Consider the following 24,576-nt stretch of genomic DNA (forward strand, 5'->3'; position numbering starts at 1 on the left):
ATGAAAACTAGGCTGGTGGCAACTGCTCTAACCTTCTGAGATGAAATGCATAACAAGTTCATGAAAGCTGGAGTTGTTTCTCTATATGCTGAGCAAATAACCCACTTAATCCAGGATGAGATAGTGTTGATATATCCTCCTGTTCTGTCTTGAAAGGTAGAAAGAGGCGTGATCTCCCTCGATGCAACAGCTGTTTTTTAGGTACCACTTCAAAGCCTGAACTGAGTCTTGTAGGTGGCCTTCATATGATGTGTCCAGATGAGACAGAGCCTCCATGATGAAAGTCCAGTTTTAGGCAATGAAAAAGGATGCCATCATGCGTAAGACCAACCTGTCTTGGAATTGCATTGAGTTCGGGTCTGCTGATAGGGCATGTATTTTGCTAATTCTGCCTGCAGTCACTAACGCCATCAGGAAGCAAGTCTTGCACGAAAGGTGTGCCACAGGCACTCCCAAAAATTTTTTAAAAGGTGTCTTGTTCAGCCAGGTTACTACGCAAGATAGGTTCCACTTTGGCATAGGGTTAATGTTTCAGTCATGTGTACTCAAAGTTGGTGAGTAGGTTGGACAAGTCCTTTTGTTCATTATCATCTCTTCAATGATGACTAAAGGTGTCAGTGATCATAGAGTGCTAACCTTTTATTGTACTCAGTGCTAACATTCTCTCCTCGATGAGCCAGAGGAGGAAATTCTCTGCAGTATAGATGCCTGGAGTGGCAGGATATATTTGTTTGTGCATGACTAAGGGAAAATGTGCCATTGTCTTTGTATGCGTTCAGAGTGGAGGGCCTTTGTGCCTGAGCAATTCTCTCCATGAGAACTGTTTAATTCTGATTCAGATGTGCAGGTTCAGTAGCTCTGGGCAGGGATGAAACAACTGCCATCATAGTTGTTTGAGTAGAAGAGAAAAAATCCAACTTTTCCGAAGAGTTTCCAATGCAAGACTGATGAGGTGATTGATCCACAACTTCTCCTATCTGAGTGGTGCAATGTGGATGATGTGACAGGCTTATCCTCTTGCTTTCTGTATCACGAATCAGATTTGTTGTAGGGTAGGTGTATCTGTCCAGGTCATTCCAATTCAGTGATAGAGAGTTGACTGCCCAAGCTTTTGGGTCCGTAACTGGAGACGAAGGTTGGGAGTTACGATATTCCAACTTGTCACAAATAGGTCCACCAATAGTCGGTTCCATTGGGTATATATCTGAGCGAAAACTGATGACTGTAGATACCATTCCATCTGCAGGGATCGTCCTGGGCTTCGCCAATGTTGCAAATTGCGATTTTTTTTCCTTATTGGCGACAAAAATATCCCATCTGGCGATTTTTTTGGCGACAGACTTTTTGGTTATTTAATTTGTACATACAATCATAGATTTGGACTGGATAAATTAAAAGGGAGAACGAAAGGAAGCCACAAACTTGACTAAGCAATGCATTGGAATCAATCTGTTACACAAACAATCCTTTGTTCATATTAACAACCCCATCTTTACAGTGCATTGTTACATCATAATCTGCTTATGCTGACATCTGGGCTGAGTATGCTGTGATACAGTCAATCATGCTACCGAACTATACCTACAACTGACCGACTTCTGAAGACGCGAATAGAACAGATACAATTAATTGAATGGCTAAATCTTCTGTTGGTTTTTTTTTTTTTTTTTTTACATATACCAGTACAATAGTTTTGCTGAACCTTCATAGAAAACTGATAACCTTTTAACCTTTGAAGTACCGACTACTGTGTATAAATACAAAGCAAATGGAAAAATCTCAATCACAATTATGTCTGTCGCCAGTGCAGCATTTTACTCATTGATCTTTTCCTTTTGCCATCAATCCGTGTTACGGCTGCTGAGACTTAAACTCCAAAACAAGAAATAGCACAAAACAAAAACAACAACCAGTTTTGCATAATTAATAATATTTATTTATTTCTCAAAATACAAGAGTGAAAGAATCTCTAAATTGGGTGTGAATTTATGCTTATATATACGGTCCAATATTGCCAGGTGTTGATTCGTGTAAGTTTCATTCGTGGGAATGTAGATCCTATTTTGTTTGTCGAGAAAATTTATACAGCATTCAGTGATCATTCTTGGGATTTAGGAAGCAATTCACTACAAGCTTTGTTAAGCTAGCCATAAGGGGTGGGGGGCTGCTGATAGACTACTGGTGTCACCTGTCAGTGCTGTGGACTGTGAACGTGGATTCAGTAAGATGAACCTCATAAAAACTGACATCAGAAATAAACTCTGCATCTCATCTCTCGAGAATTTCATGAGAATCAGCATGTACAGATGTGAAAAATTAGACTTTGAAACTGCATTCAACAAGTGGGCAGCCCTAAAATTGCGACGGATCTTCATGTAACACTTTGTAACATTTTGTTAATGCTTGTTGTAATTAAAGAATTAAGTAACTCATCTTTTGTAATTTTCATTGCCTGTTACATTAATAGACTAAATTAACACTTGGAAAACTGTACACTACTTGTTCTGGTGACACTTTTTGAAAATTGGCGACAAAATATTGAGGTTGCCGATTTTTTTGGCGACAGCTTTTTAAAAGCCAGGACCATCCCTGCATCTGTATTAGCTGATTGTTCCGAGACAAAGAATTGGCCAGTATGTTTAGGTGTCCCGGGATATGTATGTCAAACATGTATGTGGATTTGTTGTTGACAACACCACCGTAGAAAGTCCCACACCCTGATGCAAAGGTCTGGGGACTTGATTCCTCCTTGTCATTTGAGACATGTCATTACTGTAGAGTTAACAGACAGAATGAGAATTTCCTTGCCATTTAAACATTCCTGCCACCACTGAAAGGCTTTCACAATAAACTTCATCTCCAGAAGATTGATATGCAGATGGCGTTCCTGGACAGACCATGCACCGCTGGCTTCCTAAAAGGATGGTATACAGTGGGCTCCCCAGCCTTCCATACTTGCCTCAGTACAAACTGTAACCTCGGGTGGTTGTACTTGAAGAGTTATACCTACCATGAGCCAAGCTGATGCCCCTGATGGTTCCTCAAATGTGTGCAGATGGGGAAAGGTTGGTCCAGTGGGTAAACTTTTGGCAATGAGCACATAAAGAGGTAACCTAGGACAATGATATCCGCTGCCATGTTGAGAAAGCCTAGTAAGCGAAGGAATTACCATGTGGATAGAATTTTTTTCTATAGTAAAGAAGTCAACATGGCATATATTTTCAATGCCCAATCCTGAGGGAGATGAACAATGATGCCTCTGTATTGAACTGCATACCTTGGTGAACAAATTGATGAGATGGTACTAGGTTGGATACTCAGCCTGGTAAGCAGTGTAACAAGGGTTATCATGTTGTGTTTAGATATGTTATTCACCTGATGTTTATGCATGATGTCGCCCAGGTAACTTGATGTTACCCCCATAGAAATGGTCCTGACATGCACCATTGCTCAATTCATCATACAAGTGAAGACCCAGTGGCTGATGTCGAGTCCCAATGGGAGTGCCCTGAACTGGTATATGAAGTTGTAGGCAAATTATAGGAACATTCTGGAAGCCTTGTGAATAAGGACATAAAGGTAGGAGTCCACACTGACGGTGAAGTCTCCTTATTGGACAGCATTCCAAACTGCACCATGGTGTTTCCATTGAGAACCAAAGGGTGTGAATGAATTGAGGTACAAAGATCGATGACCTAAGGAAGATTGCTGTTGCCTTTGGGACCAAAAAGTATCTAGGATAAAACCCTGGATAATCATTAGAATGGTAGGACCCTCTTTGGTGCTTTATCCACTTTGTCTTGCGAGCTTGGATAGGTTGGTTTTCAGAGTACTGTCTCTTACATGTGACCCCTGAATCCTTTTGTTGCTTTCCCATACTATCCCTGTATTGACGCTGTGGTTGTGGAGGAGAGAAATTGGTCTCCTTCATGGCTTGTTTGCAGACTTCAGTTTGGAAAAAGGCCGTGCTCTTAGCTTGGCCTTATGGTGGTCCTTCAGGAAAGTACAGGCAGAGAGCACCGAGTCGCATTCTGCCAATTGTAAATTTGTAACTGTGGACACAGCATTGGCCAAAATGTGTTCAGTGGCTCTGTTCAGTACTCAGGCCATTCTTGAAACCGATTCCTATGCATGCCTGGAGGTATTCATTGTGGGAAAAGAGAAGCTATGTTCTTTGTGTTGGAAGAAAGCCATAGAGATGAAATCCAAGATCAAAGGCATGGTAATAATACTGTGCACTAACTGCCAAGTGTCATTAAAGGCCATCAGATCCATATGTATGGAGTGTGGCTATGTCATCCCCAAAGTGGCAATATCACTGTCAACTTCTGAGTTTCCAAATGAAAACACATTTTTAAGTAAAATTTGCTTGTCCAAGAATACTTACCCAGTCACATTACATTGGGAATATTAGCCTGCTATCTTACGAATCCAGCCCTACTCAAAAACTAAAATTGGTTAACAACATGATTATTGAAATCTTACATACAAACTTTCACCATTGAATCCAGCAAAGCTAACAGGCTGTGTTGATTGAATCAGTTGGGTCTGGTGGCCATATGTGCTGCTGCCACTAGACCTACCAGGTTCAAGGTTGCCTCAGTGATGTTAAATTTCTGATATGGAGGCTCAAGAAGGTTGACTCTGAATGCCAGCCAATAGCTTCTATTATATCTCAGGTCAGAATGTCATATTCGAAAGTGAAGTTTGCAGAGATTGCTAGAAAGTTCTGTGCAATAATCTACATGAGGTGACTCTGATCTGGCGACTGCACCAAACGTATGACCCAATTAAAAAATGATGAAAGGGCTTGAAGTGTGATATCCTGTGTTCCGGCTCACACTGGAAGGAAGAAGTGTTTGTGCATGCCATGACTCTGTACGCTTCAAGTTAGTGATGAAGAGCAAGAACAGGATCTTGCATGGCTGCTGTTCTTGATCTGTCCATGGAAGAAAGCGTGTGAGTGATGACTCTTTGATTGGCGACAGATGGTAACCTGTTTTGGGCTACAAACCCTGATTGTATCAAGGGAACCACCGAACCCTCCAATATGAACTGAAGGGAGTTCAGGTCAACGTAAAGGATATGCAGCTCTCTTACCCTGCATGCAAAAGCTAAAGCAATCAGGAAACATGACTTGTATGAGAGTGACTTTAGTGAAATGTAGGCTAGAGGTTTAAATGGATTTGAATCAAGCCATGTTAAACCCAGGATTAGTTACATCTGGAGACAAAATGATGGATATTGGTCGATTGAGACCAAAATTGTCTAAAGGATCTGAGAGGTCTATATAATGCCAGAAACATTTCTGCCATGATGCTGGAATGTGTCCATTATCATGAGGTTGTAGCCTTTGGTAGAGATTGGGGTCCAACTGTTTCTTCTCAGAGAGCCAGAGAAAATGTTGGCCAGCTTACCAAATAGTCTGTTCCACAGAAGAGGGTTTACTCTTTTTAGACTTTAATGAGTAAATACTTCCTTTATATTTTAAGTTTTACTCCATTAGACAAGCATATAATGTTTGTTGATCCATACCTTGAATAAAGCTATTATCTAACTGTAACATTCTCCCTATCTCTCTCTCTCTCCCTTAAACATACACACAGACACAATTATTAGCTGTTGTAACAATGCATTGACAGTTCCCAAGGTTATCCAGTAATTACATTTCCCACAGTAAAAATCAGACGAGATTCTGGCAAAATGCCAGCTGCAATGACTCTGACTTTAGTTCTACAATGTAAGATGTATCACATGATATTTTTGTTCTGGTGCTATGTCTTAATGCCTTATTTACAGATTTGAGTAGCGTGTTCCCAAACTGACTGAGAGGAGAACAAGTAACATTTTCAGGAATATCTCACACACTTGGCAGCCCATATTGACAGTCCTATACAAATTCAAATCTAACTGATTATACTTACTTTGCTGTCTTTATCCTTATGGAATCAAATTGTGGCAGTAACAAATGGACACATTTTTATGTTCTGTTCAGCTGGTTGGTATGCGATGGAAGCTGGAAATGGCAAAATCCGATTAAGCTGAAGAATCTTTCTTTAATGAAATTAATAAAAATGTACTCATATTGAAAGTGTTGAGACAGCTTCATTTCATTCAAGATACATATCATCCTTTAAACTAATTTCAGCAATCCAGGCATGCATTGCATTCCAACCAATTGAAATGTAGATCAATGGAACTTGAGAACACGTCTATTTGCATGTGCAAGAATTTGATTTTTTTTTTTTGTAAAGACATCTGAGTAAGTAAAGTCTGCCTAAATCAACATGAATCAAATTTGCAGAAAAGCTTCATTATCTGATGCCAAGTGTATAAGATATTCTTGGTCATTTGTTCCAATGTCGGTGAACATTGGAACACACTACACAAGGCCATCATTTGAGCAGTAAGATGTAGCACTAAAACATAAATAGCATGTGATACATCTTACATTGCAGGACTAATGTGACATCAACTTCATAACATGCCTTTAATTCAAGACCACACAACCTGCTGAAACAAGCAGTGTGCACAAACAGTATGAGGCAGTGGTGGCAATGAAAACCAAAATCAGCAGCAATTCTGAATTTGACATATTATTCAAATCCATAGTATACCTGAATGTCCTCAACTTTAACCGGCTGGTCAGAGGGATGTGTTTTAAGGGCTTGTGATACAACTTCCACATTGCTCTCTCTAAAGAATGCTGGCTTAGGGGCAGTCTCTGTTCTGGATGCTGAAACCTTGGCAGGGCCACCTGCTGGGAGTCTGGTTGATTTGTTAGTGCTTCCTGTGAGTTTAGCCTGCAAAGTGAATTTCACACTGAAAATACAGTTAAATCTGTCTTCATGTTCACCTTTACTCACCTGGCCTCAATAGTCATTCACATTTTTTCCCACAAAATATCCAGGATAGACTTATTGTGCTGATGGTAACCAGCTTTTCGCAGTCAATGATCAAGTGTTCCCTAACCAGACAATGGATTCTTACTGCTCTAGGTTGTCACTTCAGTGTATTGATAGTGACCGAATTATTTATGCAAATGAAGCAGTTGGTTTGAAAAAAATGCATTGAACATTTTGACATTTCTTTTGACACTTTCCATATTTGACCCAAGTCAGTTACTTGTGAAGACACAGACTCCACCTACAATACACAAGCCCTTGAGCCTACTTTATGCAAATACATGTCAAGATATGGTACATCAAAAGTAGACAGAGGGTGAAAGACCTAAGAAATTTATTAACCCAACTTCTCACCAGAATAAGTAAACGATAAATTGTTGTAGGGTTTAACACCATTTTTCAGCATAAGATAGGCTATGCATGGCGACCAGCATAAATGGTGGAGAAAGAAACTTGGGAAACCCTGGTGAGAACCACCAGATTTCTAACTTCAAATAAGGATTTTATTAAATACATTTTGCACATAAGCTAATAATCTGGATACAAATAAGCTATACATACAGAGTAGCTGAGTATGTGTTCATGTGTTTTCTTCAACTCAAGAATAACTCTGTTCCTGTTCTTTTGGGTTTAAAGCTGTTTTTCAGTGCAAGACAGGCTATACAATGCAGCCAGTATAACTGGTGGAGTGAACCAGGGAAAATCCCAGTGAGAACCACTGACCCATGGGAACCAACTGGCAAGCTTTCTTACATAAACCCATTGGCTATGCCCAAGATTCAAACCCATGAAGACCAAGGTGAGATAGCAGTGATCTGTAAAGGTGAGCACTTTAAACAACTCGGCCACCCAGGAACCCAAAGATTAACTGAATTCTATGGATTGCTGAATGCACTTGAAATAAGACTCGCACATAAAAACCTTACACCATACCAGTATTTAGTGGTCTGAGAGCAGATTTTGTGATTTGTAAATTTATTACATCATCTGCAACTAATGTTATTTGACTCTTCATTATACTATACCTCTGAAAACACTGACAGTTGACACAGATAGAAAGACAGACTGACAGATGATGTGACTGATATAAATAACCATTTATGATGTTGATGCAGATGGAAAGTGTATGATTATGTGTGATTAGGATTTTTAACGTAGCTTTTAATAATTTTTCAGTCATATCGCTATGTCTGCTGTGTGGCAGTTTATAGTGATGTCTAGCACTGGGGCATCATGCCGCAGACATGTAGCATGATGTCCCACCCAGTCACATTATCCTGACACCAGGCTGACCAGTCCTAACACTAACCTCTTAATGCTGAGCGCCAAGCGAGGCAGCTGTTAGTACCATTTTTGTAAGTCTTTGGTATGACTCTGCCTGGATTCAAACCCATGTCCTCCCGCTTCTGAGGCAGACGCTCTAACCACTAGGCCACCAGCAGTCGCATATGGAAAGACAGACTGACAGATGCTGTGACTGATATAAATAACCATTTCTGACACTGATGCAGATGGAAAGACAGAATGACTGATATATATAACCATTTCTGACGTTCATGCAGATGAAATAACCATTTCTGACACTGATGCAGATGGAAAGACAGACTGACAGACACTGACTGATATAAATAACCATTTCTAACACTGATGCAGATGGAAAGACAGATTGACAGACACCAACTGAAATATATAACCATTTATGACAGTGATACAGAATGTAAAGACATAATAACTGACAGTGACTGATATAAATAACCATTTATGACACTGACACAAAACAGAATTGCATACTGACACACAATAAGGCTGTAACTAAATAAATGAGATTAATTACAGTCAAGATACACAAAACTACACATTTTAACCTATACTTACAAGACACAGCAACAGTAAGAAAAACATTATTTCAACAATTTAATAAGGAACTAATGATGTCATGTAAGTCTTTTATAGAAAAGGTCTATTTTAAAAATGTGTAGTCTGGTCTGATTTTGTAATATCAATCATACTTCAGGGCTTGAAATGACATGATATTATTACATAATAATAATTAAAAAAAACATTACATGAATTCCAACTTTTGAAGAACCAGGTCCTAAATATAACACATCCTCTTCCATTTCCTCAGGTTCTATTTTAATCTGTATGTCTGTTAACTCTAATGTCCTCTTTATGGAGCTGGTCCCTTTAGATGGTGCGACTATAGTTGAAGATGCCTGACCTCTTTCTTCATGGATTACTTCTGATATTGTTAAAATATTGGTAGTGCTATCTGGAGTATGAAGATTATCCCTTGCTGCAGGCTTAAACGAAGACTGCAAAGCTGCATCCCTTTGATCATGAACCGATGAAATCTGTCTCTGAAAGCCAGCCTGTCCTTCGAGCATGTTCCAAAATTCCTTGCAAAACTGCAATAATGGAAGCAATTTAAGCTTTTTTGCTATCCTTTCAAGCCCTTCTACATTGTTCTGATTTAGCTGGATGGTGCCATCATAAAGGTAACTTAGAAATGCATTAACAGACAGGTCCTCAAATTCTTCGGTCAGATAGAAATCAAACACATTGTTGTCTTCCGTATGCATAAGCTGTTTCAAGGCATTTGGACATGAGGCAAAAAGCACTATTTTATGTAGCTGAAAGGAACAAAGAGGAGATCTGCAATTATACATGTATCTGTATGTAACAACTTTTTAAACAAGTTATATTCTGGAAGTCAGACATGCTAGAGTAATAGAGAACATGGTAAAAATGAAAAGGCGTGAAGTAATGAGAACCTTCAACTGTACTTAGATATGAATCAATACTACACAGATGCTCTCAAAAATTTGAAAGGCAGAGTAGTACAAAAAGGGGCAATAACTCTTGAAAACTCTGTTGTAAACTGGCAAAAATCAAACCTGATACAAGTCTTCCTAAGATAAATCTTTATACTAAATTTGGTTTCAATCCATGAAGTCCTTCAAAAGTTATCAAGCTAAATCGATGGAAAATGACATGACTGGGCAGAAAGACAATGATAAGACTGAAACAGATTAATAGAATCCAAAATATGCACTGATGTTGGATAAGGCAATTCCACTGAAGATCAGAATTTATGGGTAGGTATGAGGCTTTGCTGTACTACCTACAAATTCTGATTCTTAGGGAGGGATTTCCCTATCTGACACCCACGGTGGGATTTCCCTAGCAGATACACATGCACATGAATTATTATCAGTACAAATATAACTTTTAAAAGACAGCATTTTCAAGTTTTCAAGTCATTATAAAGAGCACAAAATGATCTGATTTACCATAAAAATTTGTTGCAAACAAGAATAGCTGGCAAAATTTGTTTTTTCAATAATAAAAATCAACTGCAGATATTCATGACGATTTTCAAAGTCAAAGCCAATCCTCTGGATGATACGATGAATGTACATTGAAAGCTGCTATAAGAACCATGTTGGCTATTTATGAAACGAGGGTTACGAATGCATCAAGCTATATTTCATTCATATCTTCTCTGCCAATTCTACAGTTAATCCAATCACAGAAAACCAGAGATGGTCCAAATAGGTTGGGGTTTCGTTTTTGCACAAAAAAATATAGCAAACAAAATGTATCATTTTTCTGGAAAGTACTGCACCAACATACATCCAAGGCATATTTTTCTTTTGCAGAAATAGCAGCGGCTGTTCCAAATGTTTCATAACTTCAAAAGCATAATTACATCATTTATTAGTGTCAAATAGTGCATAAATGCAATGTGCATCATGTCGTCCTCTAAACAAGAATGCAATTAAACTGTACTTAAGTTATACGTATAAGTTTTGAATATGCCCATATGTGTCAAAGCAAAAGATTTAGTTACAAACATTGCTTTACGAATGTGCCAACCTGATCCTACACAAATCTAGATTCTTTGACATGTTTCTTAGCTTAGACTGATGGAAATATTGTTCAAAAATCTTGGTAAACAATTTTTGAAAGTTTTTTCTAAATTATAAGAAAGGACCTAATGAGCAGTAGCCAGGAACACACTCAAACTTTGTTGGACTGGTAAGGATTTATGGTAACACATCTGCAAATGCAGGATTTTTTCAAGGCATGCTCTTGGGCCAACAATCCTTATGGGTCATCTTTGGCACAATAAAGTTCCCATCATGGCACCCATACAGTGCAACAAAAAAAAAATAAAGATAAAAGACTGTGCTAGTTGACTTTAGGCTGAACAGAGCACATACATGCTTAATGAATAGAGTGCACTCATTGCCAAAGAATCATAAGATGATCAATTTCATTGGCTGAAAGAAATGTTTTACTGATTTTGATTTGCTAAGACACCAATCAAAAGCACACAGTGAATCACTGGTAACATATGCCAAAAAGAGAAGATGAGCTCTTCAGTGAAAACAGTGCTGCATATGAAAGGAATAAAAACTGTAGACTACAATGTCCAAAATAAAGTTTAGAGGAGTATGGCATCTTCGTTAGCCAAGGTTCTGATATGCCAACTAACCAACAGCATGCAACAGCAGTGCTTTTGAAACTGTCCAAAAATGGTAGAGACAACTGACTTCAAAATGAAACTTTGTAAATTTAACATCAAAAGTATGACTACATACCAGAAAGAAGCCATTACAAGTGTATTTTGGGGAAAGGATCTGTTATACACACATGGACCAGCAGTGGAAAATTGCTTATTTATGAGTCCATTCCAGTTTTGTGTTCCCCTTCTCTTGATCATGTAGAAACAGTGTTTAAACAACCTGATTTTGATTGGATGCGGTGGCTTGCCACCACATCCAATGAAGATTCACAGACCCAAAGCACTGAAATATCTGATCTGACTTGGCCAGTGTTTGAACCCACAACCTTCTGCACCAACGATGTGCTTGTTTCCATGTCTACTAAAACAAACATGTCCTAAACTGAGTTATTTAGCAGACAAGAATTTTGTAGAAAACCATACTGTAGTCTGAATCCAGATCAATTGATTCAAAGCATATAACTGAATATTTATTGTAGAAATTAATAAATCAAAGACATAAAATCCTGATAATAATGTATATTTTAATTTCTTCAATAAACAAAAAACAGGCAAGGGTATTTGCAACCCAATTTTTGTTTCTCTAAATGACTCCTTATTTTGACCTGACAAGGGACAATGGATGCCACTTTTTCCATTTCTGGAATAAACACAGCAAATGCAATATGCTGTCTGAATAGTCAAAAGTCTAAATCAGCAGCAATAAAATCTATGATATAATATGATATAATGTCGCACAATTAATGTAACTTCTTGCCATTGAGAATTACACTTTCTGCTCTTTTCAAACTGAAATTTTCAAGCTCTGTTAGAATGGGATAGCAGTAATGTTAATGGATTGCCAATAAAACTCTATTTGCAACAGTAAATTTCACTGTTACTTTCCTCATTTAATTGCTCAAGAATTTCATGTTAAATAAGATGGAATTTGAGGTGACTCATAAATAAAAAATTACATAAAAATCTTAAATATTTTTCTTTTCATTTTCTGGCCTTATTTTTGTGTCATGAATTTAAATCATGTTCCAATTTTATCTAATCAAAACACTTTACATTGTTCTAACTGTATGGGACTCTGATAAAGAACTGTCAGCTGTATGATTGGTTGCATTTTACAACTAGTATTCACCATTGCTTACTTCAAAGCATGAGCTCCCCTGATGAATAACTGCATCACAGTATTTTTTGCATCTCCAGAGAGAAGACAGTTGACTGACCAGTTGAGGTCTGTGATCTGTGTTGACAAATACTTTTTCCATCCCAGAATGGTTCTAAGGTGAAAATGCACACATGTCCTGCAATAGAAATGTGGGAATCTGAGCATTAAAACAGTCTTACATGAACAGGCTGGTTTGATTTTAGCCTGATTGATATGTGCAATTTGGTTATATCATCTGTAAGGTAATTATGCTATAAAATTGTCCATCTATCCATCTCCTTGTGCATTCTTTGGTTCCTTCATAATAATTTCTTCCTAGTCATTTGCATCCACCCAGCTAGACAACTGTTTGTACTTGGGATCAGGACAAAGCCTATAGAATTTCGGGTTGAAAGGTTAAAAAAATACAAAGATTAACAAATAAAAAAGGTTTGAATGCAATAACTTCAATTCTATACCCTGATGACTTTCATTTTTAGTGCTTACAAAGCCTTATTGATTTTGGAGGTCAAAAGGTCAATGTTACCGTAACCATAAGAATAAATAACTACCAATGGCAGTATGGCCTGACTGCAAACTATTTAATTTTTACTCATGGAGTAACATTCTTTGTAGCTTTTGTTCATTGTTTTGTTTTGGAACCACTGATTGACCCAAATACCAATGTTTATGTCTCTATGGGCATCACCTTATGAGTGTTTGAGAAAATGATCTTAAGCAATCGTAACCTAGAGAAACTGAGTTTGATGCAATGGGAAGCATCAATTCATGAAACGTGAAATAAGGTCATAGTGACCTAGTTTTCAATGAAGGGCATAGAAATTCTCTGGATACAATTAGATATCATGTTTGAAGACTCCACAGGCAAGAATGCCTGAGAAAATGAGAGAAAATGCAAAGGTTAACCAAAATCAATCTATTGTAATATGTCACAGTGACCTAATTTTCACTGCAAGGTGTAGTACTCCAATGATATATCCAAAATACATCATAAGTGCTCTTCAAGTTGCAGTGTTTGAGAAAATGACATAAACCTGAATGTTCATACCAGATGGATGGAGAGACATCAGTAATCTATCATCAGAAACTACTTTGCAACTGAACCAAAAAGAGCTTCTGCAAATAACAGTAACTTCTGTAGTAGACCAAGTTCTTTAACCAAACTATGTCAGCAGTTAAGTTTGGTGCTTGACCACATAACTTAAATTGATCAACTTAAATGAATGGCTTGCACCTGGGACCAAAAAAGGAAACCTAGTATTGGGGGTGGGGTGGGTGTTGGGGGTGGGTTGGGGTACTCGAGGTCAAAGTTCAATGTCACTTTTGAAAAAACAAGGGACAAAGTTTCTATAAAAACTTAATACAGCATATAATGGCACAGATCTTTTGAGAATGACATGGAAATAAAATATGCTACTGATGTTTTATTAGAATTTATCACCTTATTTCAATAAAATGTAAAAAGGGTTTAGCGAGGGGCAAAGAAGGAACTATTTGCTTGCAGGTTTAAGATGTTAAAGGGCATTGTAGCCTATCCTTTATTGCTCTCAAGAGTCTTGCTAATACTTAGACTCAAACCATAAAATGCAATATGGACATATGACAAAATATTCAATCAACTCTTGTTACTGTTATAATGCAGCTTTATTAACTGACTTCCTAATAATTCACTATTTTGGTTATGTATACAACTAGATAATAAACAGTCTGTTAAGTTTTAATGTTTCCTGAACTCTCTGCAATACTTTAAAAAGTTGATTATTTGAGTTTCTTTTTCAACTCAGTTTTTGATCTTTTATAACTAAAAACCCCATTATCAGTCTTCCTATAAATTTATGTTGCATTGTTTACAAATAATTGCATTTGAAATTAAGATGCTCAAAAAACTTGTACAGGTATTACCTATTACTGCTATGTACATGAAAGAGATGCATTACTGGAACAAAGAACCTGCTAACACAGAGATTATGGATGTATGAATTTATGCAAATTTAAGAAATGAAAAGACCAATGCTGTATATAAGGTCTTGAACAGATCAAAGGTCAATATGGTCAACATATCAAAGGTAAAAAAAGTCATCATCAGATCAAAAAGGTTAATATGGTCATCAACAAAGGTCAATATGGTCATCAACAGATCCAAGGTCAATATGGTCATCAACAGATCAAAGGTCAATATGGTCATCAACAGATCCAAGGTCAATATGGTCATCAACAGATCAAAGGTCAATATGGTCATCAACAGATCAAAGGTCAATATGGTCATCAACAGATCAAAGGTCAATATGGTCATCAACAGATCAAAGGTCAATATGGTCATCAACAGATCAAAGGTCAATATGGTCATCAACAGATCAAAGGTTAATATGGTCATCAACAGATCAGAAGAAAAAAGGGAATATAAATGAAAACAATTGTAAAGTATTATGAAAATACTTTGCATTCAAATACAAAAATTCAAATTTGGCATATTTTCTAACATTTATATTATATAAGCCACAATGAGAAAATGAATACAACTGATCCCTAATTTAGTCAATATTTTGGGCACTAACTCATTGAAAAAACTGCAGTTCTTTAAAAAGGCACATTCTTTAAATGTACTTTATACTTTCTGCCCTTATTTTCCCATCATAAATCTATACAGCAAAGGTTTAACGCAGTTCAGATTTACATATCATACGAAAGGGAATGACTTGTATTCAATATTCTTCTTCTTCTCTCTCTTTCTAACTCGCAAGGTCATATTCCATACACCCAGCCCCCATCAGAAGATTTTGTCATCAGTAATATTCTTGCAAACAAAATCTGATGTAGCAGAAAAACCCACTAAGACAGCTCTACGTAATGCTTCCTGGCTTGTCTCAGTATAACTGGTAGATCATTTTTTTCTGCATCTTCCTTGACTTCAAATTTCAAAAAAGGGAAACCAATAGCCCGTTTTATGTTTCTGGTCACAATATTTTACTAATCAAAATCATTTTTACTTGCATCGATCATGCAATCAATACAATTCTATACTAATGGCTGGCAGATATATTCTACAATGAATACAAACATTACAGCAACAACAAAAAAACAGGGTTAGTAGCATATTTCATTCAAAGTTTTCAAGGTTTTTCAAGGTTCAAAATCATGTTTTTCAAGGTGCATTATTACATTAATTTTAAAGGATACATAAATGAAACTGTATATAAACACAAATTAATACTTACTATTACTCTATACAAGGAATATTTCTTGCAAACTTTTTTTTATTAAAATAAATAAAACATGAAGTCATTAGTATGATCACTGATATCTTTCCCATTAATATTAAACATGCTACATCTGGAAATTAGAATAATGTAGTCACTGAACAATGTTCATTTTACTCTGTCTACACCAATGTGGGTATGTGAGAAAGCTTGCCAGTAGCTTCTCGTGGGTCGGTGGTTCTTTCCGGGGTTTTCCCGGGTTCTTCCTCCACCATTAATACTGTCCGCCATGTATAGCCTATCGTGTGCTGAAAAATGGCGTTAAACCCCACAACAACAACAACAACAACTCTGTCTACACTACACTATTTACAAAATATTTTAGAGTGAATTTTTCAGTTCTTGTAGCTTGTCATCAAGCTGTTTTTCATGAGCTCCAAGTTTAACGATTTTGTCATTTTCACTTTTCCTCAAATTATTTTGATGTCGTGATAATGGCAATTTTCCTATGGATCTTTGCTTTCAGTGCATAGTCATCATCAGCAGCTGTCAGTGATTCAGTGTCTTTTTCAGTACCTTCCTTTCTTATTCACTCATCCCCATAAACAAAAAGTTAAGATATTTGTTTTTTTTTATATTATTGCTTATTTAAAAACAGCGTATGGATATTTTAAACTATTATATATTAGATATATTAATATTTCTCTCAGCTTAGCTGTATTCTATTTTTAGAGTTATTGTGTTCATTGCAATTATTGTCTGTCCTATTTCCACTCAATCCCAAATTAAGACTATATACGGTTTCTATTTTAAAACTTTAATCTCTTGTTCACACACGTACCTCTTTTAACAAAAATGATTTCATGCTAAAGACTTCTTGTTTTGCCTGTATTAAGTGCCATTATAAGAGCTTGTTTTTTTCAGCTGCATGTGACCATGGAGCACTCTCTCCCATTGCAAAGAAATCAATATCCTTCTGGCAGAACTTGCATTTTGCAATGCTCTCTGAGAAAGATCTCATAATCCAAATTCTATATTTTTCTAGTCACCAAAGTTGGAATCGGCAGTCAGACATGAAGCGAATGATTCAAATTTAAACCACTGCAACATCCAGGCTTCATACAATCAAAGTTTAAAATGTAAGACTGTGCAGTGGCCAATTGTGGAAAAATTTCCATTCCAGCACAAACTTAGCAATTGTTCTTCCTTTTTCTTTTATTTAAGTCTGTAAAACAAAAACTATTAATTCCTTCTGGTTTGATGAAAATCAAGGTTTTTCAAGGTACCCAGACAATATTTTGAATTTTCAAGGTGTTTTCAAGGCCATGAAGGAACAATTCATTTTTCAAGGCTTTTCAAGGTTTTCAAGGTCCCCTACAGACCCTAAAAAAAGCCTTAGTCAAAGAAGGTAAAGTGGTTGGTAATTTTCAACAATCTAAATTTTCACTAACTTTAATTTGACATTTTTAGAAATCGGTTAGAGTAAATTTTACCAGGGAAATTGTATTTTATTACACAGGATGTTCTACAAAAAAAACATGACAAAAAAAACATTCTGAAGTTTTCTCCACAACTAACCTTTAAATCTTTAGGTTCTGCCCTGACATTGAGAATCTTTCCTCAAATTCCTACATGTGCTGGAACTTATATGTATCATGTATGATCCATTCATTAATGTCCTCTTGATGTTTTATCTACTTCTAGCAAAACACCTGAAATTGTAAAATATCATCACTGTAAATAAATTCTTACCACACTTAAGTCCCAACACAAATTTTCAACACAAACAAAAATAAAGGTACCTTTAAAAAAATTATGTGACAGATAGATACAAGATAGATGTACATCTCAAATATTCTTTTTTATTTTGGTTTAATACCATTTTTCAGCCTATTATAGGCCAGTATATATGGTGGAGGAAAAACCTGGGGGAAACCCCAGAAAGAACCACCTACCCACAGGAAGCTATCAGAAAGCTTTCTTACGTTCCCATGTTGGCCAAGCCAATACTGGAACTCACACAAATGAATGTGAATGACCTGTCGAGGCAAGCACCTTACTTATAGGACATCTTCATGACCCCATGTTTAAAAACCAACTTGGTGGTGGCAGATTTTACATAAACACCATTGTTGTTTCCTTTAGGAAACAACATTATATTCAATGTGCAGAAAGACTTGTCCTTTTCCACAACACTCATCCCAGAAGCAAACTAAGCAAACTTTGCAGTTCACTGATCAATCAGATTAATGATATCAAAAATTTTCAAGAAAAAGCTTTAATAATGCTTGCAAAAAATTGTTTTAGTTGTTTAGTACAATGAATACATCAAATTATATGCCTCAAATTTTATTATCACAATAGGGATAACAACAATGTTGCCACCTATGCTGAATGAGGACTCATATTTATAACCCCTCCTTGTATGGACACCTTTACAGTGTGCCACAAAATATAGCATGCTACATGTACTCAAATTAAAATCAGTTTATCAAGTAGTCAGCTATAGTACAATGTATGTCAGGATGGTTATTTTATGTACAACACCTGTACTATGGGTACCCTGCTATGCGTTGTTTAGTTTTGAAATCTTCAGTAGGCAAGAAGCACTAGTTGCTAAAGTCTGAAGTAATATATTAACATTATAGAAAATATGTTAATGTTGCACTCTGCACTCTGGTTGAGCTGTCCCCAGTAATGATGAAGATATGAGGATTTATTCCAGTTACAGAGACAATGACAGTTGGAAGATGGAGAATGTCCCCTGTGGTCACTTGAGATGCAACATTTTAAGTTTAGTTTAATCTTCACTATCAAACAAACATTACTGGATCTGCATACATGAAATGTCATATAGCTACAAAAGTCTAAAAGTATAATACATAGTAAAGTGTACAGGACTACAAAATATCCAGATAAAAGCCAGATTCTCCAGCTTTTTAGCTCCTTCTCATGATTTTTTATTGTATTTTAACAAATTTCCGGATGTCAGGTTCTCAAATTGTTAATACATGTAATCATTTGGGCGTAGATTACACAGTAGATTGTTGATCGAGTTACTGAGTGCTTAGCCCAGAGCAGGAAACAAAAGCATTTATGATAAATTTTATTTGGTTAATGTATTTTCATCAACTAATTACTAATCAACACCAAAGACAGAAGTTTGGAGGCAATTTTGGATTTCCTGTAAACACAATCTGCCATTTTTTGATTACTAACAATAGTTATGATTGATTTATTGCCACTTCCTTTTTACAACAATTTCTTGTACAGGCCTGCCAAAGCCCTGGATAAAAGGCAGATACTAAATAAAACTCTCAGGATTTCTTACCAAAAATGTTTGGCAGGCCTGGATCATGTATCTGTGTAATAATGTACTAGAATTACTGTGGTTTTCATCTAATGTATGCATGTACTAATAGTGATGTATTGCGTGATTCAGCAAAATTTCATACATTTTAAAACTCATTTGGTTAAGTTTAACCTCCCTGCAAATTACAAGTCATGAAGACTAGGTTGGCATGTTGTACTAATTAAAGTATACACCTACCCCTGCAGTTTGTACTCCCCTTGCAATTTTAAAACAAAAGGCATCAATGATATAAAAAATGTGTATTACCTGGCACTGGCAGTGATTAAACCAGACCCCTTTTCTTTACTCACTTTGGTATCCAACTGCCACTTTACAAGTCTAAAGTGATCAATAATTTTCAAGTTGTAATGACAACTGAGTTGCATATCACCCAACAATCAGAAAAGAACCAGCTTTGTCCAAACTAAATCATTTAAACAACTATTACATTTTAAAACAACAGTTAATATCATATTTAAGATAACGGCACCTACATTACCCTGTTAATGTATACTTTATATATTTTTATTTGCCATGCATCTTTTCTGAGAAAGAGTTTGTACAGCTGCCAGGTACCTTGTCTGGAAAGATTATTCACACAGCTGCCAGATAAATCATTTACATATAATTTACTCTTATGAATGCTGCACATCTGATCATACTTATTTTCACAACTTATTGCCTTTAATTCCATATTTGCAGGTCAATGCTGTTAAAATTGTACAATAAATATGGAGTTTATCTAAAAGGAGAAAAATTTCAGTAATGCCACCTAGTCTATGTACTTTTTCCATTACTCTCATAACAAAATTTTCTTTTGATTTTATGGTTAAACAAGCTAAAGGGTATAATAAGTCTGACACTTAGGTAATGTCTGCTGTTTACCACTTACATTCTACAGTGTTTTATATCCATTAATACAATAAATCTGCGTAACATAACCTTTCTCATTTCAAGAAAACAAAGCAAAGATTTAAAATGCACATTTGCACTGTAAATCTGAGTGACATAATTTGTTTCTCAATTCAAGATAACAAAACACGTACCAAAATAATTATCTTTAAAAAAGAACAGTGAGATCAATCCTGGAACCTATGCTTGAGTGGTCAGCATATTTACAGCCTACTACTGGAATTAATACATTAAAGGATGAAATTTCTTTACTACATGTACATACTATTATGGCTGCATATTCTGGACTGTTGATGTAAATTAAATTATCAGCATCTTTTCTTTTGAGGAAAATCACTAAGTCACATACTAATCTCTAACTGTTTGTACACCATATTGTGTGCAATTATTATCCAAACTGTGAGACAATGCTTGCAGTGCAAATATTGTTAGCTAATGGGGTTAAATTCTTTGCAAAATTTAGTACATGGGCAACATAAGAAATAGACACAATGGGGCAATGTCCCTTTTTATGTTTTGTTGTCCAATGAATCGGCTGCCAAACTATTCCTACATGTAAGAACTCGACACTATTTATGTTTTGGGCGGCTGGCACTAAAACATAAATAACATATGATAACTGATATGTCTTACATTGTAGGACTATCACCAAAACTTGTATAGGTAGCGATGGGTATATTTATCTTTAGCCGAGTTTGCATCATACATTCCGAATATAATACACTGACCGGTCGCCGTGCATGTCTCTTCTACTGTGGGTACATGGCGGACGTGCTAAAAGTTTTTCCAAAAGTTGGAACACTGCGGTCGTGTGAATAAACACTTCCATGGTTTGCACAGGATGGAACTGCCTTTTCCATAAAACGTGAATCTGGTTACAAATTGACGTGTTCATGTACTACCTAGTCCTACAGACTGATATATTTACAACGTAGTCCTAGTCTTACAATGTAAGACAGAGCACATTTTGTTTTTGTTTTAGTGCTACGTAACACACATTACCTGATAGTTTTGTTCTGCGGGGTGATAACGAAAATCAGAAGACAGGATGATGCATCTCTACATTCGTTAAACGCAAGCAGCACTGTTCAATACTCTTGGTTTTCAGGATGTTTTCAACATGGTGAATCTTCATTAAATATTTAACTGTAATTAATCGCTTACAATTATTCAAATTATAAATTTTCATCACGTCTACTGCTGAAATATATTTTCCCATTACTTACTTCCAGTTTAATTTACTAAATTTCATTTCAGACACATGCGCCGCACAAAAGTAGGTCATGTTATATTTTCGAGCCTCCCCCTCCACCTTGCAGCTTATACCCCCTTACCTATTTTAAAAATGAAAAGCATCAAGGATATTTTTAAAAAATGCACAAAACTTACTCATTACTCGCTCATAACAAAATTTTCTTTTGATTTTATGGTTAAACAAGTTCACTAGCTAAAGTGTATAATGAGTCTGACACTAGCATATTTCTTAGGTAATGTCTGCTGTTTACCACTTACATTCTACAGTGTTTTGTTTCCATCAATACAACGAATCTGAGTAACATAATCTTTCTCAGTTCAAGAAAACAAAGCATAGATTTAAAATGCATATTGCACTGTAAATCCAAGTGATATAATTTGTTTCTCAATTCAAGATAACATAGTTTGCACCGGATAGAACTACCTTTTCCATAAGGGGCGCCAAGTGGCCGAGTGGTATAAAGCGCTCACCGTTAAGGATCTGTGCCATCTCACCTGTCTGCGTGGGTTCGAGTCTCAGGTTCGGCTTATGTGGGTATGTGAGAAAGCTTACCAGTAGCTTCTCGTGGGTCGGTGGTTCTTTCAGGGGTTTTCCCGGGTTCTTCCTCTGCCATTAATACTGGCCGCCATGTATAGCCTATCTTGTGCTGAAAATGGCGTTAAACCCCATAACAACAACAACCTTTTCCATAAAACGTAAATCTGGCTACAAACTGACGTGCTCATATACTACCTAGTACTAATATTAGTATCCTTACTCCTACCTCAACCACAACAAATCAAGCTGAGGCCACGACATCGTAGCTAATGACATTACTAATGTACTACCCACTTTTTCCAGGTCTTGTGCTTATAGGCATATACGTACAAGTCCCTGCTTTTCCATATTATATACTGGTATATTTACAACGTAGTCCTAGTCCTACAATGTAAGACATAGCACATTTTGTTTTTGTTTAAGTGCTACGTAAGAAACATTACCCGATAGTTTTGTTCTTGGGGGTGATATCGAAAATCGGAAGACAGGAAGATGAGTCTCAACGTTCGTTAAATGCAAGCAGCACCGCTCAATACTCTTGGTTTTCAGGATGTTTTCAACACGGTGAATCTTCATTCAATATTTTAACTGTAATTAATCGCTTACAATTATTCAAATTAAGAATTTTCTTCACGTCTACTGCTGAAATACATTTGCCAATTAATTACTTCCATTTTATTTTACTAAATTTCATTTCAGAAACGGGCGCCGCACCAAGAACCGGTTCGATTTGAGAGATGTAAATACGGTTCTCGAATACGTGCACATCGTTGAATCAAAGAGTCCCACTCGTTTTTGTGGTAAAAAATATAGTTATGTTTATTTATTTTTATTTTTTAAGTGTGTGTGTGTGAGACAGAGAGAGAGAGAGAGAGAGAAAGTGTGTGAGAGAGAGAGAGAGAGAGAGAGATCACTAGCTTCTTCTCTCAAACAAAAGTTCCCAGACGCTTAATGCAGTACTGAAATTGGAATGTAAAAAATATAAGCATTAGCTTTCCGATGAGTTTAAATGCTCCGCTCAATTTGATTCAGTGTTTGGCTTAGAAAGAAAGAAACTCTGCTTTAAACAGTAGTCGCAAAAGTAGGTCATGTTATATTTTCGAGCCTCCCCCTCCACCTTGCAGCATATACCCCCTTACCTATTTCAAAAACGAAAAGCATCAAGGATATATATTTTAAAAATGCACAAAACTTACTCATTTCATTCATTAATGTTTAACGCCATTGTCACTAATCTGTCCACAACATTGTCATCTTCGCGTTTCAAGTCAAACAAAAGTTTTCAATGTAAATGATGAACCTGCTGACTTTCACCTTTTGATTACTGGAAGAGTCCATTTCCGGTGAAGGGGTAGGCTCAAGACCTACACATACCACGAAGGTAGTTGCCCAACGATATGCCGGTATACTGGTATGTTGTGGTTTGCTGTTCTGGCAATACATACCACAATACACATTCGCCAACTGAGGTTCCGATATGTTAACCCTATCCACAACTTGGTGGATCAAGCAGATATTTTAGTTCTTTGTCGTAGCGACATCTATTGAATTTCATGAGTAGCCTCCCTTAGTATGTAATTCCAACTAACCAATAGCGTGTAACAGTGGTGCATTGTACATCGGCAAAAAATGGTGGAGGTAATTGACTTCAAAAGTATACTTTGTAAGTTTAACATCGAAGGTATGAATACGTATCAGAGTGAATACATTACATTTTGTATTTGGGTGAAATTTATTTGTACAAACACGGACTGGCAGTGGAAAAGTGCTTATTTATGAGTCCATTCAAGTAGGAACAGTGTTCATATTTGAACAACTAAATTTTGAATGGATGCGGTGGCTTGTACAGTAAAAATCGCTGAGGTGCTCTGAATGCAAGAAACCACATTCCATTGATTGCATCATGCCAATTTTCTTTTTCAGAGGTAACACAATCCGTGCATTTATATATTCACGATAGCTGGATTACCTTAGCCATTGAAATCTAATTACGTTCAAGTAGGACAATACAAATAATATTCCATCTCTAAGTTATCGCACACCTACTCAACGTGAAAAGAAAATTCCGGCTTCAAAAAATTATTTTTTCAACCTACATTGCCAGCAGTTTGTTATATCTAGCATTTCTTTCTGAAGCCGAAGCTTTGATATTTCCAGTTATATCTGGGTTATTTTAAACTATCATTCTTTAATATCCTTCCTAAACCAGAGACAGGCTTAATAATCAAACCCAAAGTCATATCATCCAAACTTTTATTTCCTACTAAATACTGAACGAAAATATTCTTTATCTCTTCTTTTGTTAAAGGATCTTTCGTTTCAAAGGATCTAAAGCTCAAGTAACTTGTACTTTATCAAAGACTGTAAACCTTTCATGGGTATGATTTAAAACAAACTTCTCCACTCTCGATGACATTCTGAAAGCCTGCAGGTCTGGCTCAAGATTTCTTAAATATATGAAATTAAAATCTTTACCAAGGGCAACCAAAATAAATATTTAGAAACAAAGCAAATTTAAATTTTAAAGATAATTTTTTAATATCTCTGAAATATTTTTAAGAGATCAGATCTTAACGAGCCCTCAATTTATGTTACTACTATAAGTCTTAAATTATGTAAAAAAAAAGAAGAAAAGAAAGTTTAGCAAAATCAACAATAAATTTATTTATGTAAGATACAAAGTGAAAATCTAAGACAAACGTACAGCATTGTGAATTAAATATCAAAT

The 24,576-nt window shown here is 36.3% G+C and overlaps 1 protein-coding gene across 2 annotated transcripts in view; it reads right to left on the reverse strand.

The window, feature by feature from the left end:
• The window catches only part of LOC149785498 (uncharacterized), a 30,334-nt gene extending 7,161 nt beyond the window's left edge, over positions 1–23,173 (reverse strand). Inside the window, exons 1-5 of one of the 2 annotated variants that reach the window (XM_089979283.1) lie at positions 23,045–23,173; positions 17,371–17,504; positions 12,576–12,731; positions 8,972–9,538; positions 6,618–6,803 (exon numbers count right to left, since the gene is read on the reverse strand). In XM_089979283.1, the coding sequence (XP_089835409.1) occupies positions 6,618–6,803; positions 8,972–9,538; positions 12,576–12,695 (873 nt within the window). In that variant the 5' untranslated portion in view covers positions 12,696–12,731; positions 17,371–17,504; positions 23,045–23,173. Of the gene's footprint in view, positions 1–6,617; positions 6,804–8,971; positions 9,539–12,575; positions 12,732–17,370; positions 17,505–22,291; positions 22,521–23,044 lie in introns of those variants that run through there. The other variant, XM_089979282.1, reaches the window with a different exon arrangement.
• Positions 23,174–24,576: the final 1,403 nt, after the last annotated feature.

This window comes from Sinohyriopsis cumingii, chromosome 13 (genome assembly GCF_028554795.1).
Source record: "Sinohyriopsis cumingii isolate HCF-2022 chromosome 13, ASM2855479v2, whole genome shotgun sequence".
NCBI classification, from domain to species: Eukaryota; Metazoa; Mollusca; class Bivalvia; order Unionida; family Unionidae; genus Sinohyriopsis; species Sinohyriopsis cumingii.